The 9,752-nt window shown below is 42.0% G+C and overlaps 1 protein-coding gene across 4 annotated transcripts in view; it reads left to right on the top strand.

The window, feature by feature from the left end:
• The window catches only part of RAD54B (RAD54 homolog B), a 111,614-nt gene extending 108,491 nt beyond the window's left edge, over positions 1-3,123 (top strand). For all 4 annotated transcript variants that reach the window (XM_069600625.1, XM_069600628.1, XM_069600626.1 and 1 more), the window contains one exon: positions 2,683-3,123. In XM_069600625.1, coding sequence (XP_069456726.1) covers positions 2,683-2,900 — 218 coding nt within the window. In that variant the 3' untranslated portion in view covers positions 2,901-3,123. The remainder of the gene's footprint in view (positions 1-2,682) is intronic.
• Positions 3,124-9,752: the final 6,629 nt, after the last annotated feature.

The raw sequence follows: 9,752 nt of genomic DNA on the forward strand, positions 1-9,752 counted from the left end.
TCCCCTCAGTTATATAATCCTCCATTGAATGAATAGACCATAATTTATTCATCTAACCTCACAGCTGTGTAATTAGGTTCTTTTCAGTCAGTATGCATCTTCATTCATACATCTTTTTCCACATGTTCAAATATCTCTGTCAGGTTAATTATCAGTGTTGCTCTGTCAGAGAATATGAGCATTTGTAATTTGGTATGTCCTGCTAAGGTGCCCTCCACTGGAGTGGAGGTTGTATCATTTATACCCCACCAACAGTATACTATTTTCCCCCAGCTTTCCCAATTTAGGATTATTAGATGTTTGAGTTTTTGCCAGTCTGAGAGTAAAAATGGCTTATTTGTCTAGTTTTGATTTAATTTTCTTTCATTATGAGTGAAGTTGATTTTCTATGATTAGGAGCTGTATTTTCTTTATGTGAACCACCTGTTCATAACATTTGCCCATTTTTCTGTTAATAACCTAATTCTTTGTTAGACGTGTTATTGAGAAATACATTAAAATCTTACAGTATGACAGTGAAGTTTTCTCTTTCTCATTGTTCTGTCAATTTTTGCTGTATATATTTTATATGTTGTTTGTGAAATGTTTTTATTATTAGTTATATTTTCATTATGTAGGGATTGCTTTATCCCTAACATCTTTTGCTTTCATTTTGTCCTATGTTAATATATTACACTGACTTTCTCATTGTTAGTATTTATCTGATACATCTTCTCCCATTCTTTTACATTAAATCTTTCTGTATCGTTTTAGGTAGCTCTCATTTAAATAGCATGAGCCTGAATTTTCTTTTTTTATCTGGTCTGATGTTTTCTTTCAACTAGAGCATTCAGTCTATTTACATTAATTATAGTTAATGATATATTTTGATTTGTTTCTACTGTCTGTCTTTTCATTTTTTTGTTTTTTTCCCCCAACAAGGGTCTATTAGTGTTTAAGTCTCTCAGTATTTTATTTTTCAGTGTTTTTTCTCTTTCTTAAATTCTGTCTTTGCTGGGTATACAGTTCTAGTTGATAGGGTTTTTTTAATGTTTTGGGTTTTTTTTTTTTGGTCAGTACTTTCAAGGTATTTTTCTGCTGTCTCCTAGATTGTCCAAGCAGCCTCAGCTTTTGTATCTTCTGCTCTGTTTGGTTCTTCTGTTTTCTAGCTCTTGTTAAACTTCTCACCATTCCTCTCCTGAGTTTGTTGCACATCTTTATGTTTATTATCTTGAACTCTTTATTGGGTTGATTGCTTATCTCTACTTCTTTTAGTATGTCTTCTGAGGTTTTATCTTATTTCTTTGCTTGGAACATATTCTTCTGTCTCATTTTGCCTCTGTGTTTATTTTTGTGTATTAAATAGGTTGGGTTTTCCTGATCTTGGAGAAGTGGCCTTTATTTCCTGTAGTCCTCTGGCTTTCCAATATGCAATTCCCTCTGGTCTTCAAAGCCAGATGTTTTGGGGGCTCATCTTCCCTGTGCAGGACCCCCAGGCTGGAGAGCTTGACATGGGCCACAGGCCCCTTGGTCCTTGGGGAGAACCTCTGCAGTTGTGATTATACTCCAGTTTGTGGGTCACCTACACAGGGGGTTGGTTCCTGACTGCATCTCTGCCTCTCCTACCCATCTCCTTGTAGTTCCTTCTGTCTTTAATTGTGGAAAATCTCTTCTGTTGGTCTTCAGGTCCCTCTCATAGAAAGTTGTAATTTGTAACAATTACATAGTAGTACTTTTGGTGTGCCCACGGAAGAAGGCTAGCTCAGGGTCTTCCTACTTTGCCATTGTGGCCACTCTGTCATCCTTCAGATCTGAATAGCACAGGTCAGCTTCTCCTGTTATACATACTCATAGCCCTGTCTGTCTGAGCTTCATACCCTTAGCTCTATTCGTAATGTGGCTCCATAGTTCCTTATTTCCAGTTTTGAAATCTAGAAAGCTTGAAAGACAAAAAGTTGTCCCCTGCCCTGTCCTGCATCTTCTTCCCTTGTGGCTCAGCTGGTAAAGAATCTGTCTGCAATGCAGGAGACCTGGGTTTGATCCCTGGGTTGGGAAGATCCCCTGGAGAAGGGAAAAGCTACCCACTCCAGTATTCTGGCCTGGAGAATTCCATGGACTGTATAGTCCATGGGGGTGCAAAGAGTCGGACACAACTGAAGGACTTTCGCTCGCTTCACTTTCATAAATTTGCAACAGTCTTATTTGGTGGCAGAAACCTTAGCTAAATTTATGTGAATTTATCGATGGTCTTTAATCTCTTTTGTACAACTGTTCTTGCCATAGCTGATTAATGAATTTGATTATGGAGTGTTATCCTATGTTTTTACAATTATATTCTAAATTTGGAAACCTATCTGGCCCCACAGGCTGTTAGATAAGAAATTGTGGCCCTATAATACATTTATCTCTCTGGATGATTATTTGCTTAATGTGTAGTTCTCTTGTTAGATCATAAGGTATTTGAAGTCAGAGGCCATGTCTATTTTTGTTGACCACTTTGGCCCTCTTTGCTCAAGTTAGCACATAATAAACAATTTATAAATATTTGTAGAAGGAATGAATTAATTGAATTTGCTCATCTTAACGCGAACTATGGTAATCAAATGTAATAAATCACACAAGCTCATTATATAATAAAAAAGTATTATATATAATAGAGTATTAATTGGCCTAAGGATTTTCTTATTGTTTTACTTATTTCAGGTGATTCATTGGAAAAACTCCCTGTGTCTAGAAATTGTCAGCTTGGTCCACATCAACAGAAGTGTGATTCCCTGAAACCTCTCTCTATGTCGCAACTGAAGCAATGGAAACATTTTCCTGGAGATCATTTAAATCTTACAGATCCTTTTCTTGAAAGAATAAGAGAAAATGTGTCATTCTTTTTTCAAAATATAACCAATCAAACTACTGCTATATAATGAAATATTACTTTATGACGTTACTTTGCTTCCCCCTTTAAAAAGTTAATCTAGTAAGTAAATGTACTTTTGGAAAACAAATAGAAGTATCTTAATTATAATAATGTATTTTGTTGCACACTATATTATAGTTTTGATATGGTAGTCAAAACTGACTTGATTAATGTTTTGTATATGTTCCTAAATATTGAAACATTAAAGACATACTTCTGTCATCCTGTAATTGCTTATCAATAATTCCATAATTTGTGCACTTTATTAAGTGCTTTCTAAAGAATTTTTATAAGGAATACTGAAAGGTAAAATGCCCAGTTTCTTGTCTTTGGGAAAGCTAAATTGATTAGGAATTGTAGCCATAGATGTGGGAGACAATTGAAAACTTTGATAAGTTTAAACTATAGCTCAAAGGAGAAAGAGAATGAGAGATTAGGATTACAGATGCTGAAGATGGGATGCAGGGCAGTTTGGGTGAGAATGGTGTGTAGGTTGTGGCAGGATGGGGAGGAACATTGGACACTTCAAAGCACTGGTTTCTAATCTGGGACCTCTGACTCCTAGGGGACTGACACGTGGTCTGTAAAGCCATGTCCACCAAGCATTGTGTTTACACTGGACCATGGTTCAGCTACCATCATGTCGAAGGTTTCTGAGGTAATTGTTGACATTAATGTACAAAACAAGCTTTACAAGACTGAAGTTGCAAAGAGAAAGGAATTACTCATTTAATCTCCAGTTAGGGCTCCTGTAATCAGCTTTTGATTCCTTTTAGGGAAATTTCTTTTAGACTGAATATGGTCTTAAGATTTTGAGTAAAGACTCAATTATCATCAAATCTGATTTCTTTAGATCTGTAGTGCCACGCCTGGGTGTTTGTGGGCTTCCTTAGAAGCTCAGATGGTAAAGAATCTGCTTGCAATGCAGGAGACCCCGGTTTGGTTCCTGGGTTGGGAAGATCCCCTGGAGAAGGGATAGGCTACCTATTCCAGTATTCTTGGGCTTCCCTGGTGGCTCAGATGGTAAAGAATCCACCTGCAGTGTGGGAGACCTGGGTTCGATCAGTGTGGTTGGGACGATCCCCTGGAGAAGGGAAAGGCTACCCACTCTAGTATTCTTGCCTGGAGAATCCCCAGGGAAGAGAAGCCTGGTGGGCTACAGTCCATGGGATCGCAAAGAGTCGGACACAACTGAGCGACTAAACACGCACGTGTGCACATGCACGCCTGGGCATTTGTATATCTATGATTCGTGAACTGGCATTTTGGGGACCAAGTTTGTCAGAAAGGAAGTAATCAACTAATAAAAAGCAAAAATGGCATTTCTGGACTCTGTATAGGCTTCTTATATGAGGCCTAACATATAAAACTCTGTAAATGTATCTTGTATCACATTATTCTCAGATATAAAATCTTTTTAAAAAGGTAAGAGACTAGCTGCGTTATTGTCTTATTTTAATTGTAGTGGACACTGGGGTATACTGCCCAGGTTGCCCCCTTTAGGATCTAGCTGCTCATTTATCCAGCTGTTGGGAGTGTCACCGACGACCACTCATAGCCAAGTCTCTCTCCAAGAAGACCCACAGCTGAAAGGAGCTGCCTTATGCAAAGTTCCCTCCCTCCCCTAGGTGACTGGTGCCCACTGATCTGATGATGTAGGGTAGAAAGGCCCAGCCCCTTGCCTCAGTCTGGGACAAGCCCTCAGGGCCCCTCCAGCGCCTGGCCCTCCGTTGCGGCCTGTTGTCACTTCACGGCCGTTCAGCTTGTCTCTGTGTCCAGACCCGCTTCCTTGAGTGCCTTACAGATGTTGCTCCTAGCAAACGCCCTGCTGCAGATCTGCTTGGTCTGTTGTCCAGGTGACCTGACGTAAGACATTACCCACAGAGGCATCACTGAGGAAAAGCACTTGAATAATTAGGATCGATGGCATCCAATTGTCATTAGTTGTTGGCAGAGTAATTGTTGACTGGAATGAGCTGATACATGAAAACATTTTTAAAAGGATAATAAATTTTGCTTCATACCACATTTGAAAAACAGACCACGTCGAAATGAATCACCACCTGTACATTCACAGTGTTGTATGGCCATCACCACCGTCCATTTTCAGAGGAGTTCACAGTGTCTCTGTGCCCAGTACTGGAGGCCTCTGTCCAGTCATTCCCCAGCTGACACGTGCAGTGAACTCTTCTCAGGCTTCATCTTGACTTCTGCTCACATTAGGTATGGGTGAACCGCTTGAAATCTCTGCCTTTCTTAATTTTGATTAAATTCATTTGTCATTCCACAATTATTTATTGAATACCTAGTACATGTTGGACATCGTCTTAGGAATTACGCATACAGCAAAAAATGGACGGTCTCTGCCCTCACTGTGCTTTCATTCCAGCATCATGAGAATGATACGCATATGTAAGGGAGGTGTCAGGTGGACGTGCCAGGTGGGGCCACTCAGAGGGACCCCCGGCTCTGGGGAGGCAGCCCTGGGAGCCCAGGCCTACCACTCTAGGCCAGGAGGCCTTGAACTTGGGCCTGCTTGGTCAGGATGCATGTCCGCTCCCAGGAGCCCCCCGTCCGGCAGTGTTCTCGGGTCTGCCTGTGAGCTGGTCAGGCTGGTCCCCCAGGGAGCAAGGATTGTGCACCTGCACACGTGTGGCCTTGGAGCCGTGCGCAGAGCTGGCGTGCCTGGGTGTGTGTCTACTTCTGCAGCCCAGAGTGTCCTCAGTAGGAGCCTGCTTTTGTAGATAGTTCTGTGGTTTCAGAGGGCTTCCCAGCTGATGGTAGCAGTAAAGAGCCTGCCTGCCAATGCAGGAGACATAAGAGACGCGGGTTTGATCCCTGGGTCAGTAAGATGCTCTGGAGGAAGAAATGGCAACCCTCTCCAGTATTGCCTGGAGCATCCCATGGACAGAGGAACCTGGCAAGCTGTAGTCCATAGGGTCGCAAAGAGTCAGACACAACTGAAGTGACTTAACAACATAATATTGCACATGGTGATAAGTGCTATGAAGAAAATACGGGAGATATTAAAGTGAAGATGGAGATTGCTATTTATATGCAGTGGATTTATGCAGAAGCCTGAAAAAAGTCAGGGATTGAGACCCATGGCATTTTCTGGGAAAAAGTGTTCCAGATAAAAGGAACCACAAATGCAAAGGTCCTGAGACAGGTGAAGGAGTATTGACGCATTTGAGAAACAGCTTGAGGCTGCTGTGGAGAGAGTCAGAAGTGTAGTAAGAGATGAGGTGAAAGAATCACAGTGGAGGAGGTCAGATGTTACAGGGCATCGAAGACCATCTTGAAGGCTTCAGCTTTACTTGGAGGGAGATGGAAAACGACTGGGAATTGAGCCAAGGAAAGTCACAAGATGAGTCGCTGCGTGATGAGAACAAACTGGTGGAACGTGGGGTGGAAACAATGAGATGAGTTAGGAGGCTCTTGCCATAATCTTGTCAAGAGGCGTTGGTGATTGGACCAAGGGGGAGCAGGGCAGTGTTGGATTGTGGATATTGTTGAACACAGAGCTGAAAAGATAGCTGAATGGATTTAATTTAAGGTGTAAGAAAAAAAGAAAAAGTGATTTTGGAATCATTTGGAACGATGCAAGGTTTCTGGCCCGAGCCAAAGGAGCAATGGAGTTGCCAGTTACTGAGATAAGGCTGTGAGAGGAGGTTTGTGGGGGAAAAGCACAAGTTCAGACTTGATTACGTCAAGTTTGATAAGCCTGTTAAGTAGCCAGTGGAGGTGTCAAATAAGCAGTTTGGTATGAGCTGAGTTCAGAAACATTGGTCAAGGCTAGAGAGAAATTCAGGATTTTCCAGCAGGTAGATGGTATTTAATAAAGGCATGAGACTGGAAGATATTACCTCGGTAGTAAATGTTGCTACAGAAGAGATAAAATGACTGTTATAATAATTGCTAACATTAAGTTTTTATTACTGTGTTCTAAATGCTAAGTGCTTTGCATACATTAGCAACCTATGACACAGCGTTAGTGTTGTCTTCAATGAACTGAGTTTTACTGTCCAGTGATATGTCCCAGGGTAGTTGTGAAACTTACATGAAATATATAGCCAGCCAGATAGAGAAATATTATCTTTTTTTTGAAGTATAGTTGGTTTATAATGTGTTAGTTTTCAGGTATGGGCATACAGCAAAGTGATTCATTTGTATATATATTCTTTTTCAGATTCTTTACCCTTACAGACTATTACAAAATACTGAGTATAGTTCCGTGTGCTCTACAGTGGGTCCTCACTGCTTACTGTTTTATATATAGTTGTGTGTATCTGTTGAGTCCAAACTCCTAATGTATCCATCCCGCTCCTTTTCCTCTTTGGTAACCAGATGTTTGCTTTCTGTGTCTGTGGAGAAATACCATCTTGACTACATCAGGATTCCTCTTAGTTTTTACTTGGAAAAACACCCTGTTCAAACTTGGTGAGCCTTCAACAACCTGGGTGTCGGTGGCTATCAAAGTGGAATAGAGGAAGGAAAATTTGGAACTTTGGAGACAATCTGAGTGGGAAGGATGGAGGGGAGAAAAGTGAGAATGTGGAGGGAGGCTGGGACTGGGTCAGATAAGGGACGCGCCCTGTGATGGGAACCCGGGAGGATGTTTGAATTACAGTTGTTCTTCACTTGACTGTTTGCTGAGTAGTGTGGAAAGTAACCCTCCTCGATCTCTTCCCTACCTCGAAATCTTGCCAGAATTTCAGAAGAGAGGCTGAGTTTGCCAAGAGCCTCCATGTAACCTGGGACCAAGGCCGCCTGCAGGACATAGGAGCCTGGAGGCTGAGAAGACAGCGCTTGGCCATTGGGGATGGAAGAAGGCTTTCAGGCCAGCAGGCCTGGGATTCGCGGAGGATCAGACTCAGTGAACCCAGGGTTTAGGAGTGTCCAGTTCACATCTGGGTTATACATACACAGCGCCTTTCCTGTGGGTGATACTCAATTTCTAAGAATTCTTTTGTCCGTTATCTGCTCCGAGATAACACAGTTTGTAACTGTTATTGTGTAATACCTGGCTCCGTCTTACGCTAGGCTGAATTCTCTGAGGACGGGGATTTTATCATATTCATCCTAGTATCTCAGTACCTTGTATGGTCCCTGGCACAAGACAGCTACTTGCCAGTGAGAAATGAATGAGATACTTCATCCGCCCCCGCTCCCCACCCCCGCCACACACACACTTTAACCGCCACGATTGGGTTCCTTGCTCAGAGATCTCACTTTCAGGGTAGTTTTTAAAGCCAGTTGCTGAATGTGGGGCTGTGCTTGGCACTGAAGAAGGCAGAAAGAAAGTGAAAGTCACACAGTTGTGTCCGACTCTTTGCCATCCCATGGACTGTAACCTGTCCGGCTCCTCTGTTCATGGAATTTTCCAGACAAGGGAGTCCTGGAGTGGGTTGCCATTTCCTTCTCCAGAACGCAGAGCCAGTGGTTTTTCTTCCCTTCTGGCAGCACAGAGACTTCCCTTCTTCTTTCCATGATTTCTGGAATCATGCCTACAGAATGAGCTGACAAAAACTGTCAGTGCAAAGGGTACTGTTTGAGTCAAGTATGTGATTCATTTCTAATTGCACAAATGCACCTTTGACATATCTTCATGGGAATATCTTGCTCTAAATGACAGCGTAAATACATTTGAATCACGTTCTCATTAGGACTGAATCACTGATGGATTAAAGTGTGAGCAGCTCGGATCGGTAGAATTCAGCTTCCCAAGAGCTCATCCATCCATTTAGCAGCGTGTATGATAAAGGAAGAAGTCAGATATACCTGCTGTCACTTTGTTCCTGCACATTGCCTTCAAGGCCTGCTTCACATTGTCTGGCAACTTACAAGACTGAAATCCTGTGATTTGCAGCAAATGACATGTATAATCAGTAGATGGCACTATTTCTCTGAGTTGCTTCCAAGTTAGTATGTTGGGCCGTAGAGGGGTTTGTAGACATGCTATTTTTGTTGTTGAAGAAAGGACTCAACAAAGGGATATAATTTTCTCTTACCTTGTGTGACAGAGGGTTTTTTTGGTTTAGAATAGTTTTCCTGAAGCCTCTTCTACAATTGACCTGTGTTCTCTGCTTCAGGCCATTACAGACTAACATCCCTAAGAGCCGTATGTTGTCCACAACATCCATACCAGTTCAGCATGCAGCTTTTATGATAAAAACAGCTGTGGGGAAAAAATCCTTATTTACACAGACAGAACGGTTTGTTGGAGTTTGTTACACTTACTTGAAAACCTAAAGTGTTAAATGTAGGTTCAGTTCAGTTCAGTTGCTCAGTCGTGTCCGACTCTTTGCGACCCCACAAATCACAGCACGCCAGGCCTCCCTTTCCATCACCATCTCCCGGAGTTCATCCAGACTCATGTCCATCGAGTCCGTGATGCCATCCAGCCATCTCATCCTCGGTCGTCCCCTTCTCCTCCTGCCCCCAATCCCTCCCAGCATCAGAGTCTTTTCCAATGAGTCAACTCTTCGCATGAGGTGGCCAAAAGTACTGGAGCTTCAGCTTTAGCATCATTCCTTCCAAGGAAATCCCAGGGTTGATCTCCTTCAGAATGGACTGGTTGGATCTCCTTGCAGTCCAAGGGACTCTCAAGAATCTTCTCCAACACCACAGTTCAAAAGCATCAATTCTTCGGCGCTCAGCCTTCTTCACAGTCCAACTCTCACATCCATACATGACCACAGGAAAAACCATATCTTTATAATTTTTTTTAATTTATAAAAAATGATAAATCTCCGAGTAAGAGATGAAAATCCAATCAGACAAAAACAATTCCTTTATTGCTATTTTTTGAAGAAATGTCAGAAAATACTAAAGACATTTTAAGTAGTTTTATATCCGT

Source organism: Ovis canadensis, chromosome 9 (assembly GCF_042477335.2).
Source record: "Ovis canadensis isolate MfBH-ARS-UI-01 breed Bighorn chromosome 9, ARS-UI_OviCan_v2, whole genome shotgun sequence".
In the NCBI taxonomy this organism is placed as follows: Eukaryota; Metazoa; Chordata; class Mammalia; order Artiodactyla; family Bovidae; genus Ovis; species Ovis canadensis.